Source organism: Pongo abelii, chromosome 1 (genome assembly GCF_028885655.2).
Source record: "Pongo abelii isolate AG06213 chromosome 1, NHGRI_mPonAbe1-v2.0_pri, whole genome shotgun sequence".
NCBI classification, from domain to species: domain Eukaryota; kingdom Metazoa; phylum Chordata; class Mammalia; order Primates; family Hominidae; genus Pongo; species Pongo abelii.
This window is the reverse complement of record NC_071985.2, coordinates 26,480,127-26,505,692: the sequence shown is the minus strand read 5'-3', so window position 1 is coordinate 26,505,692 and position 25,566 is coordinate 26,480,127. Positions and strand designations below refer to the sequence as shown.

The 25,566-nt window shown below is 38.0% G+C and overlaps 1 protein-coding gene across 7 annotated transcripts in view; it reads left to right on the top strand.

Moving 5' to 3' along the window:
- DISP1 (dispatched RND transporter family member 1) overlaps positions 1–25,566 on the top strand; it is a 193,956-nt gene that overhangs the window by 128,363 nt on the left and 40,027 nt on the right. For all 7 annotated transcript variants that reach the window (XM_054519942.2, XM_054519954.2, XM_054519959.2 and 4 more), the window contains one exon: positions 1,835–2,360. In XM_054519942.2, coding sequence (XP_054375917.1) covers positions 1,852–2,360 — 509 coding nt within the window. In that variant the 5' untranslated portion in view covers positions 1,835–1,851. The remainder of the gene's footprint in view (positions 1–1,834; positions 2,361–25,566) is intronic.

Sequence of the window (25,566 nt, the reverse complement as noted above, 5' to 3'; positions counted from 1 at the left end):
TTTATGTTTTGTTATTTTCATAACCTTTGCATGTGGCTTTTTCTTTTGTTAACAACAAAAGGGAGGTTATATTCTTCAGTAAACTGAAGCATAAATGAGCAGATCTTGCTGAGATGGCACATTTAGAAAATGATGAGATTAGTTCTTGCCTCCTGGATCACATTAGTGCTCTTGCCGGTCAGTATATCTACCCTACCTCCTGCTAGTTTAGATAGTACATTAACTACTATTACTCTGTGTTGGGTATATTCTTTGAATGTTTTACAGTGGATGTTTGTTTAACACTGGATACATTGGAAAGTGATTTAATGAAGGAGAGAGCAACTGTATTTACTACAGTTCAGAATCCCTCTCAATGGTCATTATAAAAGGAAGTTTGGGATTGGCAAACTTTTCAAAACACTTTTGAAACATTTTCAAAAGTGACATAAGACTAATGAGGGAGGTAACATCTACTTGATTTTATATATATTTTGATGTTTTTAAGTGCTTTGTCTTCCCACTAAGCAATTTATTAAGAAATTCCTATTGCATGATGTTTATTTAACTAAATTTGTGTATGTGGGGTAGGGTGTGTTTGAGGAATTTTGTCTGAAAGGTAAATATGCTAAATTTACATCCTAGTATGGGCATGCTCTGCTCACAAATGCCTCTGCTGAGCAGTTTACATACTGGGTGAAAATGTACATAGGAATCCTCATGGGAGATCCAGGTTTGCCAGTGAGATTACTATGTACTCAGACTGAAAAAGATGATTTCTTCTGATTTCCTGTGTGTCTGCCAGAGGTGGGGAAGGACTGGAAAGAGATTCCTGCACAAGCCGTTTTGTCTACTTAGAGAATGGCATGCTAGAAGGGTTAGCGAGCCAAATTAGTTTTCTTTTTGTTGTTGTTGTTGGCTTTCATGTGTATGTTGAATACACTAATAGCATTTGATGACCCTTTTTTTTTTTTTCCACTGTGAATTCCCAGATTTTGTGTGTATGTTGCTCAGAGGGTAGTGCAGTGAGCAAAGGGATAGGGAGATTGTCTGTTTTTTTGTTTGTTGATTGGACACACTTGCTGCTGGTAATTTGAGCATCTGAGGATCTTCCTTTATATTGAAGGCCCGAACCTTTTGGTGAAAGGAAAAAAAAAAGTAAGAAAAAAACTCATTTGAAGCAAATCCCACCCATAGTATTATTTTTCTCATGTGCAGGCAATGTCACCTGTAGTATATTATATAGAATTTTGCATCTGATATTTTGGTTGCTAGAATTCTTAGCTTTCCTGACTGGTTTTAATTTATTATTCTCGGACTTGAATGACTAAGGGGAAAAATCATATATTCTTGAGATTTCTCTAAGATACAAAACATTCTTAAGATTATTCAAATTATTTTAACCTTGTACAACGAATTACCCTCAGAGTGGCCCTTCATTTTGCCCATCACTCCAAAATCAGAACATATAAGCCAACTGTGATATTGTTGAAAAAAGCTGAAGGATGCTATTTGTATCCTCTCCTCTCATGCAAAATGGTCTAGTTCTTAACTGATTACTTGTGCATCTAGGATGGGGTGAGAAGAAAGGCACTGAAAGGAGAGGTGGGCAGGAGGAAAGTGATCAATGGGAATAGAATAGGGTTTTTAAGGTGCATAAAATAGCTGGAGGAAAGAAGAGGCGTGCCACTGTGTTGGCTGGTTCCATCACAGATGCTGCTGAATTTCTACCACTGTCTCACAACTCTGCAAGAACCCTCATTTTCAAAGAGCTGTTTTTAAATATCATACTTGTCTTTCCTACATATTTGCCTGCCTGACTGTAACTGGGCGATTTTATGATTTTCTTACTTAGGGTCAAGAAATTGGAGCATGGCTATGAGCAATGGAAACAATGATTTTGTGGTTCTGAGCAACAGCAGCATCACAACCAGTGCTGCTAACCCGAGTCCCCTCACGCCCTGTGATGGAGACCATGCAGCCCAGCAGCTCACACCCAAAGAAGCAACAAGAACAAAAGTGAGTCCAAATGGATGCCTGCAACTTAATGGCACAGTCAGATCATCCTTTCTGCCTTTAGACAACCAAAGAATGCCTCAGATGTTACCCCAATGCTGCCATCCTTGCCCATACCATCACCCTTTGACTAGCCATAGCAGTCACCAAGAGTGCCATCCCGAGGCTGGCCCTGCAGCACCCTCTGCTTTGGCCTCGTGTTGCATGCAGCCACACTCCGAGTATTCTGCATCTCTTTGTCCAAATCATTCACCTGTGTATCAGACTACGTGCTGTCTTCAGCCCTCTCCATCCTTCTGCCTGCATCATCCGTGGCCTGACCATTTTCAGCATCAGCCTGTGCAACAGCACATAGCCAACATAAGGTAAGTGATCCGAAAGTTTTGCTTTTAGCATTCAACTAATGCCATGTGAATATGACAGCTTGTGTTTATTTTCCTGAAAAGAGAAGAGAAAAATGTGGCACAGAAAGAAAACATGAAAACGCATATTCTGTGGATTGTGTGAAGCCAACAAAAACGCAAATAAAATAATACTGTATATCTATTTTATCCACTGACTTGTTAGTCAAATCCTCCCTTCCCCTTTCCCTATCTGCAAACTGGTTAGGAATTTCTGCTAGACCTTGAGTTATAAAATTCAACAAAAAGTTTTATTGTTAGCAATTTCTGTTATTGTACATGGGAAGCATGTTTATGATGAGACTAAACAGCAGTCATTTATTTGCTGTTACTGATAGTGGTGAACATTTATGAAAAAGAAGTAAAAAACCCCTTGCCAGCCGGATGCGGTGGCTCATGCCTGTAATCTCAGCACTTTGGGAGGCCGAGGCGGGCGGATCACCTGAGGTTGGGAGTTTGAGACTAGCCTGACAAACATGGAGAAACCCTGTCTCTACTAAAAATACAAAAAATTAGCCGGGCGTGGTGGTGCATGCCTATAATCCCAGCTACTCGGGAGGTTGAGGCAGGAGAATCACGTGAACCTGGGAGGTGGAGGTTGTGGTGAGCTGAGATCACACCACTGTACTCCAGCCTGGGCAACAAGAGTGAAACTCAGTCTCCAAAAAAAAAACAAAAAAAACCAAAACCCTTGCCTCCTCATGCTGCCTTATGGCTGTACTCGACATGTCTATTCCTTTGTTCTGGTGACTATGTAGTAAGCTGAGATCAAATAAAAGTAGCAATTCCCTTCATAGCAGATGAAACCTGTAAATTATAGCACGGGACTTTTAAAAATATTTTTTGTAAAGCATTTTTAGATCTGGTAGATTGAAAAGTACTAGAAAAATCAATATCATTGCCAGTGCTTATTTCCACCTCAGCCCATAGTTTCTCATATGTATGATTTTCAGCTATTTTTTCCATGGGTAAATTAAGCTGCCTTCAGTATAGGTTAGCAGTGATAATATATTTTACAAAATACTAAGTACTTTGTAGAGACCTAGTATTATTTCACATTTTTAAGTAATAAAAAGTTTAATTAACTAGAAAAAGAGCATTCTCTTTAAAATTAGGGTATAATTTATATACAGGGAAATGTACAGATTAATTATTCAGTTTGATCAGTGTTGACAAATGTATACAAAAGTGTAACCCACATTTTGGTCTGATATAGAACATTTCTGTCACCCCAGAAGGTAAGTTCCTTCATTGCCCTTTCTCAGTTATTCCCTCTGTCTTCACCAGAAGCAATCACTGCTGAGTTCTATTACTATAGATTTGTTTTTCCTGCTCCTAGAACTTCAGATAAGTGGAATCGTACAGTATGCACTCTTTCGTGTTTGGCAATTTTTGCTCAGCATAATATTTTTGAGTTTCTTCTAGTTATTGTATGTATTTGTTTTTCCATTTATGCTGAGTAGTAATCCACTGTATGCATGTAACAAATTCACTTCTGATTAAAGAGTCAGGGCTGGGTGCTGCAGCTCATGGCTGTGGGGATTACAGAATCCCGACACTTTGGGAGGTTGAGGTGGGAGGATTGCTTGAGCCCAGGACTTCCATGTCAGCCTGGGCAACATAGCAAAACTCTGTATCTACAAAAAAAAAAAAAAAAAAAGGGAAAAAAATCAGATCCAAAAACGGATTAAGTGATAAATACTTTTCACCTTTATCAGGTCTGAACATTGTTGAGATTATCTGGTTACACTCTTTTTAAAGAGAGGAAGGGAAACGTGGTAATAAAGCAGAAAGAAAGAGTGGGGGGGGGAAAGAGGAGAGTCCTTCACAGCATGTTTGTGCAGTTTCTGAATACATTTTCCATATTGGATTTGAGAGTCTTTTAGTTATAGGCTATGATAAGAAATTCACCACATTTACCAAAGCCATTTCTTAGAAGATTTGTCCTGACAACATTGTGCTACATGACTAGTTTTAGACTCTTTCCATTTTGAATCAAACTGTGTGAATAGCTGATTTTTAAATTATCATAAATATTGATGTTTCAAATAATAAATTATATGGTTGCAAAGTATGAAATAAGATATTTCTGCATTTTGAAGCTGATACCTCCTTTTAAAAAATCACAACATAAAACTGTGGACAAATAACCAATTCTTTCAATATGGAAGGTTGTGCCAAGATTTTCAGGATTTTGACTTAGCATTTCTCAGTGACCTAATTCAAAAGCAGTGAGATCCCTGTGTACACTTGAAATAGAATGGCATTAAAAAACAAACTGATAGGCAGGTGGCTGAGTTTGTCACTACCCTTGGTTGTAGGGTCATTGTTGGAACCGGGGCTTTTGCAGTCATGGTGGACTGACTTGAGACTGTGTATAAGCACTGGGTCCATAGACTTGTCTGTATAGGATTTGTCTTTGTATGTTATCTAAAGAGAAAGAATGATGAAAAGCTAACTGCCTTCTGGAAAAATAGTATTTTATTTAAAAGGGAATTGAGACCCATGGAGAAGTTGCTTAGAAATAAAGGCTGTGGCTGAACTATATAATGTTTACATTTTAAAAGTTATGAGAGAAATAAAAACACTCATACTTAATTTGAAAAACATTGACTTTAAAATTGCCACAATTGTCCATCAAAAAAATTTGTAGAAGAAAGTAGATTAGTATGAGGGAAATTTTTTATATTTAGAATTTTATCTCAAGAATTTGAGCCTTGGCCGGGTGTGGTGGCTCACGCCTGTAATCCCAGCACTTTGGGAGGCCGAGGCGGGCAGATCGCGAGGTCAGGAGGTCGAGACCATCCTAGCTGACACGGTGAAATCCCGTCTCTACTAAAAATACAAAAAAAAAATTAGCCAGGCGTGGTGGCGGGTGCCTGTAGTCCCAGCTACTTGGGAGGCTGAGGCAGGAGAATGGCATGAACCCAGGAGGCAGAGCTTGTAGTGAGCTGAGATCGCGCCACTGCGCTCCAGCCTGGGCAACAGAGCGAGACTCCGTCTCAAAAAAAAAAGAGAATTTGAGCCTTTTGGTTATCTGTTTGTAACAGACATAAAATATTTTAAAGATGCCTGCAGAGGAATGGTATGTGTCCATTTGTGTATGTTATGTACTTTATTGTGCCTCAATGATTACTTTGCTATTTTCTACATTTACTTATATAATGCACAATGTTTACTGAATTCGTATATGTGCCAGGCACTGAGGATATAATTCCAAACAAGTTGAGACATTCTTTTGCCTTCATAGAGCTATAAACTAGTAGGAAGGGAGCCAGTAAAGCAAATAGGCAGGTACAGTATTGTGGTAAGTACTATCAAGAAGGAATACACAGGGCTAAAGATGAAGAAAAGTTACAGATGGAGAAAGAATTGAAGAGGCTTGTCCTTTAGGCAGAGGGAACAGTTTATGCAAATACTTTTACAAGGTGGTGTGAGCTCAGCTCCAGCATAAATCAATATGGCTGAACCCTAGTGGAAGAGAGAATGGTAGCAAGAGAGGTATACTAGGACTAAATCCTGAAGGGTATTGTAAACCACATTAAGGCAATCTCTAGACTTCATCCTGAGGCTAATAAGGACCCATTATAGATTTGTGTGTGTTTGTGATTTTTTTTTTGTTGTGGTGAAATATACATAACATGAAACTTAATATTTTAATCATTTTTAAGTATATGGTTTAGTGACATTAAGTACATTCACATTGTTGTACATCACTACTACCTTTGTCCAGAACTATTTCATCTTCCCAAACTGAAACTCCATACTCACTAAATTATAACTCTACCTGCCCCTGGCAACCACCATTCTACTTTTTGTCTCCATGAATTTGACTTCTCTAGATACCTCAAATAAGTCGAATCCTACAGTATTTGCCTTTTTTTGTCTGGCTTATTTCACTCCACATAATGTCTTCAAGGGTCATTCATGTTGTAGCATGTGTCATAATTTCCTTTCTTTTTAAGGCTGAATAATATTCAATTGTATATTTATATATTTTATCATTTTATCAGTTACATTTTATCATTTTATCAATTACATAATACATTTTATCAGTTCATTGATGGACACTTCCATCTTTCAGGTATCATGGCTATTGTGAATAATGCTGCTATGAGCTTGGGTTCTGTTCAAGTCCCTGCTTTCAGTTCTTTTGGGTATATGCTCAGACCAGAAATGGAATTGCTGGAGCATATGGTAATTCTGTTTTTAGCTTTTTGAGGAACTGTTTTCCATAGTGGCTGCACCATTTGACACCAGCAATGCAAAAAGTTCCAATGTTTCCAGATCCTTGCCGACACTTGTTATTTTATCTGTTTTTTTTTTTTTTTAAGAGTAGGCATCCTAATTGACTTGAGATTATAAATTTTAAAGCAGAAAAAAAAAACACAGTAAGAAACAGTTTAGGAAATTTCATCATTTGCATTGCGGAGAGTAGATTGAATTGGGTCAGGACTGTTGTAGATAGGAAGAACACTAGAAGGCTTGTTGCAGTAGTTCAAGTGAGAAATGTGATAACTTGAACCATGATTTAGAAATAAATTCATCTAGAGAGATTTAGGAGGTGGAATCTACTAGATTTGGTGGATAATTGGATATCAGAGGGGCAAAGGGAGGAAGAATCACAACTGATTTTCAGTTTCCTGGCTTGAGCAACTGGTTGGGTAGATGGTAATGCCATTCACTAAAATGGGGAAGACAGAAGAAGGGAACTAAATAAACAGAGCTGAGACATTGAGCTTCCAGAGAGGACTCCAGAGTAACAGTAACAGTGAAAGAGTGATGTCCCTTGAGCTTATTTGAAAGAATGAGGTTGCTGGGTAATACATGACAATGCACTGAGGGCAATACTGGTGGGGGTTATCTTAGAATGAACACTGAAGCACTTTGACTCAGGCCAGCAGGTATTATATTTGCAGGATTGTGCTATGGGCAAGGCACTGAGTGAGGTGCTATCTTGTCCTTTACCCAACCAATAAAATATCCACAGAAGCAAATGTGCTCTTGGATAGAGCTGCTATGTATGGGAGAACAGGGCAGTTTGGCAAAGTCTGCACAAGATGTCCTTGGTAAGGAATTCTGAAAATGAGGATGTTGTACCATGCTTTACTGCCTTTCATTATTCTACGCAACTCTTTCAGGAACATGTTGTAACAAAGGTTCTAGAGGTTGATCTCTACCAGGAACTTCAAGTCTTTTTAGTTTTCTCTATTGTGGTTTATTGCTATGTAATTTTTAAGTTCTTTTTAAATTGATAACATCAACTGAGTACTTAATGAAATGTTATTCAATTAATGTTTAAGGTGTATTTATAACTTCACATTACTTTAAAGGATGTGTTAAACATTGACCGCCTTAGAGTAAAATTGTATGGTGATGGAAGATCCTAAGTGCTATCAATTTTTATTGTTATTTGCACCTGTACTACAAATGGGCCCACCTGTTTTTATTTGAAAGTGTTTTTTAAAGTTTTTATTTGTTTATAAAGCACTTAAGCAATAGAGAATGTTTTAAAGAATCAATCAGATAGAAAATATAATTTTAACCTGTGCCATTTGCTGCTTACAACCTTTTGTATAGTTGACTCTATCATCCCCTCTTGATTCTTTAAGCTTTAATAAATCTTTCTAAAAGATTCATTATATCAACCATCTGTGTGTTTTTTAAAAAAAAAAATTCTTTTTTAGTGTTCTGATTAATAAAATTAAGGCCGGGCGTGGTGGCTCGAGCTTGTAATCCCAGCACTTTGAGAGGCTGCGGCAGGCCAATCACTTGAGGTCAGGAGTTCGAGACCAGCCTGGCCAGCAATGGCAAAACCCCATCTCTGCTAAACTACAAAAATTAGCCTGGTGTGGTGGTACGCACCTGTAGTCCCAGCTACTCGGGAGGCTGAGGCAGAAGAATTACTTGAATCCGAAAGGTGGAGGTTGCAGTGAGCGAGGATCGTACCACTGCACTCCAGCCTGGATAACAGAGGGAGACTCTCAAAAAAAAAAAAAATACATAAAATTAAAATAAAGATTATTGCAAGGATCACATTTAATATGTCTTTTAATTATTGCCAAATACTAAGTAACTTAAATCGATTTTATTTTAAAGCTTTAGATTTCATTTTAAAGCTTCAGGCTTTTATATTTGTAGATTCCTGTCCTCATATACATTACTCAGCCATTAATTAACATGTCTAATTGAGAACAATAAGGAATTTTATTTTATCTTATTTTATTTATTTGTTTATTTTTGAGACAGAGTCTCGTTCCATCACCCAGGCTGGAGTGCTGTGGCACGATCTCCACTCACTGCAACCTCCACCTCCTGGGTTCAACGAATTCTTTTGCCTCAGCCTCCTGAGCAGTTGGGATTACAGGTGCACACCACCACGCCCAGCTAATTTTTGTACTTTCAGTAGAGACGGGGTTTCACCATGTTGACCAGGCTGGTCTTGAACTCCTGGCCTCAAGTGATCCGCCCACCTCAGCCTCCCAAAGTGCTGGGATTACAGGTGTGAGCCACAGCGCCCAGCCACAATAAGGAATTTTAAAAGGCTGAAAATAGTCTCTCCTCACCATGAGGCAAGACTTAATACTAACAAGTCCTAAACCTAGCTGATCATCTTTGGAGTCACCTGGGGAGTTAAAAATAAGTAGAATAAGAAGACATTTCTTTTGTAGTAGAAACAATAAATAACTCTAAGAGTTGAGAGGTGGGAAGGATTCCCTGGAAGGATCCCGGTAGGTTATTGAGGTTAGGGACAGTCTGACTGAGAAGAACAGAACATGAATGGCCCTTGAAAGATGACTAGAAATGAATGAAGGGACTCGAGGAGGCAAAACATGGAAAGTGGAGGAAAGTTGTGATGGGAAAGCTTTCAAAAACAAAAGCTTTAAAATATTTCTTAAAACATGTAAGAAAGGGCCGGGCGCGGTGGCTCACGCTGTAATCCCAGCACTTTGGGAGGCCGAGGCGGGCGGATCACGAGGTCAGGAGATCGAGACCGTCCTGGCTAACACAGTGAAACCCCGTCTCTACTAAAAACACAAAAAATTAGCCAGGCATGGTGGTGGGCGCCTGTAGTCCCAGCTACTTGGGAGGCTGAGGCAGGAGAATGGCATGAACCCGGGAGGCGGAGCTTGCAGTGATCCGAGATCGCACCACTCCAGCCTGGAGGACAGAGCGAGACTCGGTCTCAAAAAAAAAAAAAACAAAAAACATGTAAGAAAGGTAAAGAGAACAAGACTGTGGGAGCGGAGGGTCATTGTGGATGTCCCCAATCTACATCCTGAACAGTCCATTTGATGATCTGTTCTTTATCCTCCAGAGAGCTGGAAAATGCCTCTCAAAAGCCAGTCACATTCCACGTGTGCTGGTTGAAGCAAGTTTTGAGTTATTCATTTGGGATCTTCTTATTGCCGTATTTAAGTGAAAGAGTAATGGTATTATTGCACAATTAATAAGGAGTTCTGCATCCAAAAATAGCACACTAGAGTTCTAATCTAAACTATACTTAACTTTTAATTTGGTGTTGCAAAGAAATATTCTTGATTGTAACAGAGGACTCCATAAATGATACTTGGCAACGCCACAGACTCATTATCATGATAGGGAACCTGTGATATTTTTGGGTACCTGCCAAATGCATTTTTATTTACCTAAGGTGATTTCATAGACAGATGGCCATTTCGATGTTTCATGTGACTCACCAGAGGAATTAGAGCTATACAGAGTTAAGAATGCTTGGCGTAGAGGGGACTGTAGAACCCTGGGACTAGCTTAGCCCCTTAAGGTTAACTAAATATTGTCCCTGCCACCCCCATATGTTATGACTGTATAATTTTTGTAACTTACATTTCCTTTCATTTCTTTATTCATTTTCTAATTTCTGACTCACTTTTCTCAGAGGTTTTCTTTTTGTTTCCCCTTAGGACATTAGTTATTTTCTGTGAAGGGGCCTCTTTTAAAACAAAAAAGTAAGAAATGAGAATTCTCATGTTATATTAAAAAGACAAGAATTCTACCACCAGAATTCTTGTTTCTTGGCATGTGCTGTATCATGACATCCAGGGGTAAAATTATAGCTCTGAGCATCATTTCCCAAAGTGTCTTACTTCGCCGCACATGGCCTATGGTGACCCACCCTTTCCCCTCTCCTTAGCCCTGGTGATTGTATTATTTTGTTAGCCAGAAAATTTGAGCCAGAAATCACTTTGAACACTTCATCAACATTGTGGCATGAACCTGAGCATTGACGCAGATCCCACAGTCTCTGCTTTACTCAGATCACCCAGAGTCCATTCAAATGCTTCTCTAAGATGTTGCAGCAGTGAATGGAGAAATTCAGAGTTAGTTATTCGCTTATTTAGCAAGTGCTTAATGAGTACTTAGTAAGTGTTAGGTGCTGGAGACAGGTGGAAACTGCAAAGTCTGGTTCCTGACTTCAAAGATGTAGAAGTAGTGTGGACAAGATAAGACATTTAGATTTTAGCATAGGGTGACCATAGATAGATTGCCATCTTTGATCGGGAAGTATTTACAGAATAGCTGTTGTATTCTCTGGAGCACAGAAGTTAAATACCAGTGCTTTTACAAAGGCACAGGCAAGTTTTATGTGTAAACTTTTATGTATAAAGTTTTATGTATAAAGTTTTAATACTAAAAAAGAACTAGACTATACAGTTTTACAAATTCATATTCCCCTCTTTTCCGCTCTTACCATTGAAAGATTGATTACTAATAGTGAAACAATCATTTCTCTTTATTTTTTATATAAATTATTGACTCTCTGGAACTGCTGGACAAGTGTCTTTTGCAAGAAGGAATAGCTAAACTGCATTCTTTAGACATTTGCTTTTCAATAAACCATTGGCTTTTCAATAAAGCCAATAAAATTAAAAATTTGGTTATTTGGTTACACTGCTCACAATTTCAGTACTCAGTAGCCACATGTGGCTAGTAGCAACATATTGGACAGCACAGATGGAAAACGTTTCCATCATTGCAGAAAGTTTTATTGAACAGGACTACCTTTCTTGGCTCTGTTAAAACAACTGAGATCCCTTTTCAATGTCCATGGCAGCAAATGAAACTTATATGATATAGAATAACAGCAATATTTGACAGTGAATACTTTTTTGTTGTTGTTGTTGACATAATTCTACTTAGTATTTGCTTGTGTTTTGTTTACTAAATAACGAAATGACAAAAAAAATCCCTTCAAAAACCTGAAGGACAGCTGTGCGCAGTGGCTCAAGTCTGTAATCACAGCACTTTGGGAGGCCGAGGCAGGCGGATCACAAGGTCAAGAGATTGAGACCATCCTGACCAACATGGTGAAACCCCATCTCTACAAAAAATACAAAAATTAGCTGGGTGTGGTGGCACGCACCTGTAGTCCCAGCTACTCAGGAGGCTGAGGCAGGAGAATCGCTTGAACCTGGGCGGTGGTTGCAGTGAGCCGAGATCGCACCACTGCACTCCAGCCTAGAGACAGACAGAGACTGTCTAAAAACAAAACAAACAAAAAATCTGAAGGACTAAAAGTCCTACATTAGCAAAAATTGTGTAACAAGTAGGCAATATGCTTCAGAATCTTCTAGAGGCCACAATTACATTCCACAAAAGCCACTGCATATCTTTATTTATGAGTCAAAAACTATCATCTTATTTAGTTTATAGTTGCCGGGCTTTTTGTAAGTAGATCTAAAATATAAATGTAAAAATGTAGTTTTTCTCCAGGATAGAGAAGTATAGCTAGTCTCTAGAAGCAATCATTGTTGCTACATTGTAATTTATTTTTCTTTTCTCAATCCTTTCCTCATTGTACAACATGAAGTAGTAAGAGCATCTCTGTAAAATGCGAGTAACAGTAGCTATTTTGCACTGAACACAGTGCCTGGTACCAAATTTTAATCTCCCTTCTGTTCTCCATTTTTGTTCCTTTCACTTTTCTTTTAAGTTTTGTTGTTGTTTTTGTTATTGTTTCATGCCTGCGCTTAATCCTGTTGGTATTGTTTTAGAAATGAAGCTGTTACTGAATCCTGGTTTAAATAAAGACATGATGTGTTCCTTTTCATTCTTATTTATAAATGACACACCTCACACCATCAACCTATAGGAAAAGATGGTCACTCATTTGCCTTCTGGAGGAGGAAAAGGGGTTGTGAAGAATAAATGGGCCTCTTTAGCCTCCCAGACTGAGAGCCTTTATACTTTATACTGATTACATAATCTGATTATGATATTTGATTTTAGATGAAGTCTGGTAAGATTTAATTTTGATTTCACTGAAACCAGGATTTATTTTGACATTCCTTAAAGTAGTCAAATTAACTTTTTAAAAAGGGATAATGTTTATAAAATTTAAAATGTTCCAGGCTTGCTTGCCAAAGTAAGTCAGCTTGGCAGTCAGACAGAGTGAAGGCCTATTTTTTAGAAAGACTTCTTTGAGAGAGTTCTTCTTTTATTATAAATGAACAGATTTTAGAGTGTGCTATGCCTCAAGGAATACATTGTACATTCTGTAATACATTTTAGAATATGAGCCTTGGTCATCTTTTACTTTAATAATGAACGTCAGAAAACAATGCCTTCTTTATTTTATAAAACTAATTAATATAACATTTTGGAATGAAGCAAGTATATTCTTTATCCCCTTTCCATATTCGTGCTAGTTGTTTAGCAGATACTGGAGAGTAAAGGGGAAAAAAAGAAATGCTTTAGGTTTTTTTCTTTTTGGTAAAAAAAAAAAAAAAAAAAAAAAATTCAAAAGGTTGTAAAATGTTTGGCAAACAGTGAGACTTTAAAAAAAAATTATTATGGATCACATGTCTAATTCCAGGAAAAAGGCACTTGTGATCTATTGCATCTTCTTTTCAAACTTAAATGGATTGTTAGGTGTAACTTAAAAGAATTTATAGAACTTAACATTTAAAGGACAATTTTGATTGCTGTAATATTCTGTGTTCTTTTCAGCAAAATTGACTCTACAAAATTGTCTTTTTAAAACACAAACCAGATATTCAACTGATCACTTGATATTTTGGAGTTTGAAATAGAGCCTAAGGCCTGGGACCCATTCACAGTTCAATAAATATTTGTTGAATGAATGAATGATTACCAAAAAAAATTCTCAAAATACATCTTTTTCTGTAACAAGTTAACAAAACTTAACAACAGCAAAAACCTCATGAAGTTAGATTGGTCACTGCCATCAAACAACTTATAGTCTAGAAGGAGAAGGATGATTTCAGCAAAAATAACCCAACTCTCTGAATGCCAAAATCAGGGTTTAGAGGGTTATGTGAGTCCTAAAGAGGGAGATGGAATCATAGGAGAGCTAAGAGAAAGTGTCATAGGAGAGGGGAGGGGCTTTTCAAAAATGAACAAAAGGCTGGGCCAGGCTGGCTCACACCTGTCATCCCAGCACTTGAGGCCGAGGCAGGAGGATCACTTGAGCCCAGGAGTTCAAGACCAGCCTGGGCAACATAGTGAGACCCTGTTTATACTAAAAATAAAAAAATAAAATAAATGAACAAGAGTGCAACTGCCTGAAATATGGGAACAGGAGGCCTGGAGGCACCAGGAACATGGCAATAAGTGGTGGTGGGGTGGGGTGTGGGGGCTGGGGAATGCAAGCAATCCCCTTTGTCTGGAGAAGGGCCAGAGGAGGCATCACAATACACTCTAGTTAGTCCAAGAAGATTGCTCCCATAAAATGAATTCTGAATGCTGTGTAATCATTGTAAAGCTTTTTTTTTTTTTTTTTTTTTTTGGAAACAGTCTCGCTCTGTCGCCCAGGCTATATTGCAGTGGCGCAACCTCGGCTCACTGCAACCTCTGCCTCCCGGGTTCATGCGATTCTCCTGCCTCAGCCTCTCGAGTAGCTGGAACTACAGATGTATGCCACCATGCCCAGCTAATTTTTTTTATTTTAGTAGGACGGGATTTCACCGTGTTGGCCAGGCTGGTCTCAAACTCCTGACCTCAAGTGATCCACCTGCCTCGACCTCCCAAATTGTTGGGATTACAGGTGTGAGCCACAGCACCCAGCCTGAAGCATTTATTAAATACAGATAGTCTGCAACTTAGGGTTTGAGTTATGATTTTTTGCCATTACAGTGGTGCAGAAGCAATATGCATTCGGTAGAAACTGTACTTCTGATTTTGAATTTTGATCTTTTCCTGGGCCCAGGCCCAGTGTGCTTTCAGCTGTGTATGTTGATGGTGAGTACCCATACAACCCTTCTGTTTTTCACTTTCAGTACCATATTTAATAAATCACATGAGATATTCCATACTTTAGGGGAAGATGGAGAGGGGCCAGGAGACTGTGCCCCAGGGAGAGTCAGTTGGGGAATAACCTTTCTGTTGGCTCAACTCTGACCACCTTCAGGACATTTACCAATCTAGTGTAAGTAACTGTAAAGGAGTCAGTAGCTTATAAAACTGGTGGATGAACCCTCAGTTCCTAAATAAGACTTTTGTCTTTTCTTTGTTCATTTGTATTTTTTTGAATCTTGAAAGCAGAATAAAATGAAAGACTCCAAGGCCAAATTTGATACCTTTATTCTATGTGAATATGCTGAGTTAGTTTAGTGAAATCAGTTTGTTTTCCCCATTTGAATGGTACAGGGTTCTAATAGTTACCAAATACTTTGAGATTCAAGCCTAATGCTTTCTACAGGAATGTAAGCAATTTATTGTTTCCGAGCACTATTTTGTTGTGCTAATAAGAAGCAAGGATGGACAGTTAATAGGTGCATTCCTTTGGACCCTATTTGTGTGTCTGTGGTCACTCGGGCCTGCCCACCTCCTCTTTCCTAAAACACTGCTTTCATTATGTCACTCCTCTGCTCAGAAATCTTCCAGTTTCCCCAAATTCCATGACCTGACACTGAAAGTTTCCCTTTGACGGATGGAGTATGTGTTGTGGGTGAGGAAAGGGTACTTCATGGAGGAAGAGTCCCCTAGCCCTGGACAGGAAGGAACAAGGTGACAGATCTCAGAGCATATTACTGTGACGGATTTTCTCCCCAGCACTTTAGAAGTTTAGCAAGAAATCAGATTAATGACTGTCTTTGTTTCCACTTACACATAATGAGGAGCTAGTAAGGTTATATATTCTGGATCTTTGTTTTTTAGGTATTAGTCTAGAACTTTTGTTTTGGTTGGTTGGTTTTTTTTCATTATAAAGCAATCCCTAATAAATATTTATTTATAAACTATTGTTTGATTGTTAAAATGTTTCTCCCTAATGCATAGGGTGAAACTCTACACTGAGCTCCAAATTGCATTGCTTTTTTTTTTAACCTCTTTACCCCTGACCTCCTTCTCCCAAAGCTTAAAATGCTCACCGAGCAACATCAGTGTTTGGTGAGTGTTTTGGCTTGAGGATTGTAGACTTCGTTCCAGTATTCCATGCTCTTAAGTTAGTTAAGTTTAATAAGATTTTTCTGGCTTTCTTAAGGGCTTTTCTTGGATCTCATATTAATGATTATTATTCACATCTTATTAAGAAAACTATATATTATACTCTTATTAAGCATGTTTCGTACAGGGCTAACAGCAACAGTCTGGCATGAAAAGGCTTGAGTTTAAGGGTAAGTACTTTATAATTTAGTGTAACTTTAAAATGTAACACATGGGACTGTGCTTTATAACCTCCAACTAAACCATGCAATTGTAACTTCATAGGCTAAGGAAGAATGTTTCCTTTTAACCAAAGCTTTTTCGATCATTTAAAAAGACTTTGAATTAACCTATCATCCTTTTCAGATTTCTAATTGCTCTAAACTATTTTCTTTACTATTGCAAAAAAAAAAAATAGGCATTCTTAGATTCCTCTTTTGGGGTGTGCATTGTATGGGAGGACCAGAGCCATGTTATATTTTGACCTTTAGTACTGCTCTTTTCTTCTCCCCCTGATAAGTGGCAGAGAAAAATGTGTTTAAAAATGAATTTCCCAGGCCGGGCCAGTGGCTCACGCCTGTAATCCCAGCTCTTTGGGAAGCTGAGGTGGGTGGATCACTTGAGGTCAGGAGTTCGAGACCAGCCTGACCAACATGGTGAAATCCCGTCTATACTAAAAATACAAAAATTAGCCAGGCATGGTGGTGGACACCTGTAATTCCGGCTACTCGGGAGGCTGAGGCAGGAGAATTGCTTGAACCCAAGGTAGAGGTTGCAGTGAGCTGAGATTATGCCACTGCACTCCAGCCTGGGTGACAGAATGAGACTCTGTCTCAATAAAAAAAAAAAAAAAGAAAGGGATTTCCCATATCCTGCTTCTTTCACCTTTCTAAAGGGCACCTAGCTGCCCTTTAACTAGTGATCAGCTAGGCCTTGGAACTCATCCTAAGAAGAAATAATTAATAAGAGGAAATGACACCTCAAGATCTCTCCCCAATTCCTACCCAGTCTTAGATAACACAATTCCTTTCTTGTTTACTGAAATAACAAATAGTATCATTTCTTGCTTTCTACTTAGGACCAGGCTATAGTAAGAGAAAAGTTTCTTTCTAACCTAAGTTGGAACTGAAGCTGTTACATGAAAATCTGATTTGTTCCAGCTTAGATTTGTTCCAGTTTATAGGATTTTTGAGTTCATATGGAATCGGCAGAGACCATGTACATTATGCAGAAAACCTATTTTTGAAGGTAACATCACGTAGAAATGCCTTCTTCAGTTTCTAATTGAGATAACTGTTAAGCAGATCCAATGAGTGTGCGTTTTTGCTCTGTGGCATTACCATCAGATTGACATACTTAATTATCAGATATCTTTCTTTTACCAAAAAGTTTTGGTTGAGTTGGCACTGGGATTTATAAATACATGCACACAGCACATTTCCGTCATTGTTCACTGCAGTCTTTTAACACATCTTCTCAGCAATATTCTTAATGTTTCCAGCCGGAAAATTGTAAATTATTTAACCACTGAATTAGAAGTGTGTTGTTTTTTAGCTAATCAATAGCCATTGAATGTTTAAATGGGCTTTAAAGTAGACAAAAATAAAAGACAGCAAAGAAAATTAATCAGTAAGATTGCCCATAATCCATAGACATTTGAGCAGCTACTTTAGTCATTTTGAAATACACACTTTATGTTTTCCCTTGGACTGGCATATTCCTGTCATTTATAAAAAGAATATACATTTGTAACTTTAAGGTGTGGACATTCATTATTGAAGGTACAAATGGTTATAATCATCAGTGTCTACATATATCTGAAGAGAGGTAAATTCAACATGGTTTTAAATACGATTTTGTATTGCATAGTTTAGAAATTATATATTTTAGTCTTCTTTGGTTAAACTAAGAGATTCTGTTCAAAAATCATGATTTAAAAGAAAAGCAATTCTTCATTATTGTGAATTAAGTCTTTAAAATTTAGATTATATTATAGAATATGTTTAACCAGAACATTATAAGTATCCCATAAAGGTTTCAAAATGGGAAAAGATGAACATTTTGAAGTCATATATTTCCTTTTCTCTCACCTGCAGATATATAGGCTTTGCATGAACATATAACCAGCTGTAGATGGCTTCTACGTTAATGATGTCCTTGACTATATCAGGTCATATAAGCAATTAAGAATGTTTAGTTTTTTTTATCAACATTGCAATTTAGATTGCATAATATTTAAATTTTTTCTAATTCTCATCACATTATTATCTCCTTTTAGTAATTTGTGATTTTTATAACAAAATTACCTTTCTAAGAATTTTAATAAATTTTATCATTACTATAAATTTTCCAAAATATTTTGTAATTATGAACACTTCCCTGAGTATAAATAATTTTTTAAAATTATGACACAGAACTTGATTTGTGAACTGAACTTGTGTGACTAGTGAAGTAAGTGGACTTTAATGGCATAAAATTGCAATTAAAATTTATAACAATAGCATTAATGATTTTATTGAACCCTTACTATATACCAGCCATTGTGCTATATTTTACATGCATTCTCTGATTTAATCCTGAAAACAACCCAAGGAATTCAGTGCTATTACTGTCATTTTCATTTTATAGATGAAGAAACTAAGCTTTGAAAAATTACTGTTGGCTGGGCACGGTGGCTCACACCTGTAATCCCAGCACTTTGGGAGGCCAAGGCAGGTGGATCACCTGAGGTCAGGAGTTTGAGACCAGCCTGACCAACATGGAGAAACCCCGTCTCTACTAAAAATACAAAATTAGCCAGGCATGGTGATACATGACTGTAATCTCAGCTACTTGGGAGGCTGAGGCAGGAGAATCACTTGAACCCGGGAGGGGAAGGTTGCAGTGAACCGAGATTGTGCCATTGCACTCCAGCCTGGGCAACAAGAGCAAAACTGTCTCAAAAAAAAAAGAAAAGAAAAAAGAAAAATTATTGTTATAGGCTCAAAATAAAGGGACGGAGGAAAATTTACCAAGCAAACGGGGAAGAAAAAAAAAAAAGCAAGCAGGGTTGCAATCCTAGTCTCTGACAAAACAGACTTTAAACTAACAAAGATCAAAAAAGACAAGGACATTACATAATGGTAAAGGGAACAATTTAACAAGAAGAGCTAACTATTCTAAATATATATGCACCCAATAAAGGAGCACCCAGGTTCATAAAACAAGTTCTTAGAGACCTACAAAGAGACTTAGACTCCCACACAATAATAGTGGGGGACTTTAACACCCCACTGTCAATATTAGATCAATGAGATAGAAAATTAACAAGGATATTCAGGACTTGAATTCAGCTCTGGATCAAGTGGACCTATAGACATCTACAGAACTCTCCACCCCAAATCAACAGAATATACATTCTTTTCAGTGCCACATGGCACTACTTCTAAAATCGACCACATAGTTGGAAGTAAAACGCTCCTCAGCAAATGCAAAAGAACTGAAATCATAACAGTCTGTCAGACCACAGTGCAATCAAATTAGAACTCAGGATTAAGAAACTCACTCAAAACCATACAATTATATGGAAATTGAATAACCTGCTCCTGATTGATTCCTGGGTAAATAATGAAATTAAGGCAGAAATCAAAAATTTCTTTGAAACCAATGAGAACAAAAAGACAACATGCCAGAATCTCTTTGACACAGCTAAAGCAGTGTTAAGAGGGAAATTTATAGCACTAAATGCCCACATCAGAAAGCTAGAAGGATCTCACATTGACACCCTAACATCACAATTAAAAGAGCTAGAGAGGCAAGTGCAAAGTAATCCAAAAGCTAGCAGAACACAAGAAATGACTAAGATCAGAGAAGAATTGAAAAAGATAGAGACACGAAAAACCCTGCAAAAAATCAATGAATCCAGGAGCTGTTTTTTTTTGTTTGAAAAAAAATAACAAAATAGACCACTAGCTAGACTAATAAGAAAAGAGAGAAGAATTAAATTGACACAATAAAAAATGATAAAGGAGATATCACCACTGACTCCACAGAAATACAAACTACCATGAGAGAATACTATACCTCTACACAAATAAACTAGAAAATCTAGAAGAAATGGATAAATTCCTGGACACATACATCCTCCCAAGACTAAACCAGGAAGAAGTTGAATCCTTGAATAGACCAATAAGAAGTTCTGAAATTGAGGCAGTAATTAGTAGTCTGCCAACCAAAAAAAAAAGCCCAGGACCACACTGATTCACAGCCGAATTTTACCAGAGGTACAAAGAGGAGCTGGTACCATTCCTTCTGAAACTATTCCAAACAACAGAAAAAGAGGGATTCCTCCCTAACTCATTTTATGAAGCCAGCATCATCCTGATACCAAAACCGGGAAGAGACACAACAACAACAAAAGAAAACTTCAAGCCAATATCTCTGATGAACATCAATGCGAAAATCCTCAATAAAGTACTGGCAAACCAAATCCAGCAGCACATCAAAAAGCTTATCTACCACGATCAAGTCAGCTTCATTCCCAGGATGCAAAGCTGGTTCAACATTCGCAAATCAATAAATGTAATCCATCACATAAACAGAACCAAAGACAAAAACCGCATGATTATCTCAATAGATACAGAAAAGGCCTTTAATAAAATTCAACATCTCTTCATGTTAAAAACTCTCAATAAACTAGGTATTGATGGAACATATCTCAAAATAATAGCTATTCATGATAAAACCCACAGCCAATATCATATTGAATGGGCAAAAACTGGAAGCATTCCCTTTGAAAACCGGCACGAGACAAGGATGCCCTCTCTTACTACTCCTATGCAATATAGTATTGGAAGTTCTGGCCAGGACAAGCAGCAAGAGAAAGAAATAAAGCGTATTCAAATAGGAAGAGAGGAAGTCAAATTGTATCTGTTTGCAGACGATATGATTTTATATTTAGAAAACCCCATCATCGCCAGGTGCAGTGGCTCACGCCTGTAATCCCAGCACTTTGGGAGGCTGAGGTGGGTGCATCACGAGGTCAAGAGATGGAGACCATCCTGGCCAACGTGGTGAAACCCCGTCTCTACTAAAAATACAAAAATTAGCTGGGCGTGGTGGTGTGCGCTTGTGGTCCCAGCTACTCAGGAGGCTGAGGCAGGAGAATCACTTGAACCCAGGAGGCAGAGGTTGCAGTGAGCTGAGATCACGCCACTGCACTCCAGCCTGGTGACAAAGCAAGACTCTGTCTCAAAAAAAGAAAAAAAAAAAAGAAGAAAACCCCATCATCTCAGTCCAAAAACTCCTTAAACTGATAAGCAACTTCAGCAAAGTCTCAGGATACAAAATCAATGTGCAGAAATCACAGGCATTCCTTTACACCAACAATAGGCAAGCAGAGAAACAAATCATGAATGAACTTCCATTCACAATTGCTACAAAAAGAATAAATCCCTTGGAATACAGCTAACAAGGGATGTGAAGGACCTCTTGAAGGAGAACTTTACAAACCACTGCTCAAGGAAATAAGAGGACACAAAGGGAAAAACATTCCATGCTCATGGAAAGGAAGAATCAATATTGTGAAAATGGCCATACTACCCAAAGAAATTTATAGATTCAATGCTATTCCCATCCAACTACCAGTGCCATTCTTCACAGAATTAGAAAAGACTACTTTAAATTTCATATGGAATAAAAGAACACCCTGTATAGCCAAGACAGTCCTAAGCAAAAAAGAACAAAGCTGGAGGCATCACACTACCTGACTTCAAACTTTACCACAAGTCTACAGTAACCAAAACAGCATGGTACTGGTACCAAAATAGACAAATAGACCACTGTAACAGAACAGAGACCCCCAGATATAACACCAGCCATGTACAACCATCTGATCTTCAACTAATCTGACAAAAACAAGCAATGGGGAAAGGATCTCCTATTCAATAAATGGTGCTGAGAAAACTGGCTGGCCATATGCAGAAAACTGAAAGTAGACCCCTTCCTTACTCCTTATACAAAAATTAGCTCAAGATAGATTAAAGACTTAAATGTAAAACCCAAAACCATAAAAACCCTAGAAGAAAACCTAGGCAATACCATTCAGGACATAGGCATGAACAAAGACTTCATGATGAAAATGCCAAAAGCAATTGCAACAACAGCCAAAATTGACAAATGGGATCCAATTAAACTAAAGAGCTTCTGCACAGCAAAAGGAACTATCACCAGAGTGAACAGGCAACCTACAGAATGGGAGAAAATTTTTGCAATCTACTCATCTGACAAAGGGCTAATATCCAGAATCTACAAGGAACTTAAACAAATTTATAAGGAAAAAACAACCCCATCAAAATTGGGCAAAGGATATGAACAGATACTTCTCAAAAGAAGACATTTATGCGGCCAAGAAACATGAAAAAAGGCTCAACATCACTGATTATTAGAGAAATGCAAATCAAAACCAAAATGAGATACTGTCTCATGCCAGTCAAAATGGAGATTATTAAAAAGTCATGAAACAATAGATGCTGGCGAGGCTGTGGAGAAATAGGAACACTTTACACTGTTGGTGGGAATGTAAATTAGTTCAACCATTGTGGAAGACAGTATGGTGATTCCTCAAGGATCTAAAACCAGAAATACCATTTGACCCAGCAATCCCATTGCTGGGTATATACCTAAAGGATTATAAATCATTCAAGACACATGCTCACGTATGTTTATTGCAGCACTATTTACAATAGCACAGTCATGGAACCAACCCAAATGCCCATCAATGATAGACTGGATAAAGAAAATGTGGTACATATATACCATGGAATACTATGCAGCCATAATAAGGAAAAAGATCATGTCCTTTGCAGAGATATGGATGGAGGTGGAAGCCATTGTCGTCAGCAAACTAACACAGGAACATAAAACCAAACATCACATGTTCTCACTCATAAATGGGACTTGAACAATGAGAACACATGGACACTGGGAGGGGAACAGCACACACCAGGGCCTGTTGGGGGGTTGGGTGTGAGAGAAGGGAACTTAGAAGATGGGTCAATAGGTGCAGCAAACCACCATGGCGCATGTATACCTATGTAACTAACCTGCACATTGTGTACATGTATCCCGGAACTTAAATTAAATTTTAAAGGAGAGAAAAAAATAAAGCTTTATAAAACTCAGAAGAATTCTTAGAATCTCATTTACAAGTTAATTTGGGGATTGTCTCTTTCAGATCCTCTGCCCAAATAAAATTATCTTGATCCTTAATTAAAAAACAAAAACAAAAACCACCAGCCATATAATCCCAGCACTTTGGGAGGCTGAGGCAGGCGGATCACAAGGTCAGGAGTTCGAGACCATCCTGGCTAATATGGTGAAACCCTGCCTCTACTAAAAATACAAAAATTAGCCGGGCGTGATGGTGGGCACCTATAGTTCCAGCTACTTGGGAGCCTGAGGCAGGAGAGTTGCTTGAACCTGGGAGGCGGAGGTTGCAGCAAACCAAGATCGCACCACTGCACTCCAGCTTGGAGACAGAGCGAGAGTCCATCTCAAAACAAACAAACAAAAAAAAGTGTTTGGAAGATTAATTAAAAAGTTACTAATAAGTGGTAGAATGTGGAATGAAGTTTAAGTGTGTCTGATTTGAAGCCTTCCTCTTAATCACCACTCTATGCTGTGCAAACACAAGAGAATGAAATATTTTTTGTTTTCTTGCCATAACTTTTTTTTTCATTTCAGTAATAGCTTAAGAAACAGTTAACAAGTGCTTACTATGTAGCAGGTGCTGTGCAGGTTCAGTCTTGAGATCATAGAACTGAAATCACATGGATCACACAAATAATCATGAGGGTATAGGTGATGTGTCCTAGGCTGCCCTGGTCATTTTTAGATCATAGAAAGAGCATATTCACAGTGCTACCTTGCACAGACCCTGAAGAAGAATTCTACGTAATTCCTTTAGCCTGTTTATATCATGTTGTAGTTTAACACCTTATCTGGTGCAGGATACGCAGTGGGTTTTTCAGTGGGTTTTTGAAAATACTAGTAGTAATTGGAGAAATTATCTGAACTGAATTTTCTAGTTTAAATGTTAAAGCTCTGTGTTGTCATCTTCAGGAATTTTGATGCCTTTGCTCCAGCTCCCAGGCTAACAAACACTGCTTGCTGGAAGAAAATGGAAACGGTGCAGATTTTACCCATTCTGGTTTCATGCTTCTGTCACAACTTAGTCCTCATGGCTAACTCCCAAGCACACTTCCTTCAGTAGTTGTTTTTTTTTTTTTTTTTTTCAGGTATTCTTCTATCCCGTGTTAACTCAAATCATAGTTTACTCTCTCGACACCCATACATGGGCAGCAGCACCTTCTACTTTATGAAAACAATAGAAAATTTTGCTGCAGTATAGCCTGGGGGTTAAGAATGTAGGCTCTGGAGTAGGCTGCCTGGGTTTGAATCCTGCCTCTTTAACTATGTGGCTTTGGGTGACTTCTTTAATCTCTCTGTGCCTTAGTTCTCCATCTATAAAATCTATGCCTACCTTACAGGATTATTGTAAGAATTTTAAAATATTGTAATGTATGTCAAGTGCTTTGGGCAGTGTTTGGCACATAGTAAAGTCTGTAAATGTTGACTGTTGTTATTTTAAATATATTATTATACTTAATACTTTAACTTCATATGGTCTTTTTTCTTTCTAGTGCGCTGGAGTCTAGCTTCTATCACCATTACTTTCCTGGCAATGCCAGGTCAGTGACTCCTTTGACAAACTCATTTGATTTCTTCTCCTGTTTAGTTCTATAACATGCAATCTCTGTTTACCACCTCTTCTTAAACAGTTTTCTTTTTCTGCATTCCATGATCTTATGCTTTTCTTTCTTTTTATTCTGTGCACTGTGACCATTTCTGCCCTCTTTCACAATTAACAGAGCCTCTTCTTCCACCCTTTCACATGACTGTCATTTCCATAATATTTCACTCAGTTTTTTTCTTACCCCCATCAACTTTTTAAAATTTCAGATCTTTATTTCCTGTCTATATTTATCACTGTTGTGGTTATTTTTATATTCGCATTAGCCTGCAGGACAGCTTTATTTAAATATTCTATCAAGCCAGGGTGACACACTGAGACCTCGTCTCTTAAAAAAAAAATTAGCTGGGCATGGTAGTACATGCCTGTGGTGCCAGCTACTTGGGAGGCTGAGGAGGGAGGATCACTTGAGCCCAAGAGGTCAAGGCTGCAGTGAGCCATGAATGAGCCACTGCACTCCTGGGGAACAGAGCAAGATTGTCTCTCTAAATGGATGGATGGATGGATGGATGGATGGATGGATGATGGATGGATGGATGGGTGGGTGGATAGATAGATAGAGATATTCTGTCAAACCAAAGTATCAGAGTTAATTTTTACACTGTAATTTTACACTGTAAATCAGTGTAATTTTTTACACTGAAGCATTTCTTTATTACACTTAAGTATACTCACTTATTGTAACTAGATATTGTTGATTCAGGTGGGAACTCAAACCTGGAAAGAAACTAAAATTTAGGGAGGCAGAATAGTATGGATTTTAAAAATAATAACCTAGGAAAAATAACATAATGACAAATAACAGCACCAGTAGTAGTTTTGTTGTAGATCAGTGAAGTTTTGCTGCTCATCAGAGGCCTTCTATAGGTTATATAAGATCTATACCTTATGAGTCATTGGAAAAGGTATTTCTAAAACTTCAAGAGAAAAAAATCAATTAAATCTCATCTAGGAGTCACTCATTACTAGTAGTAA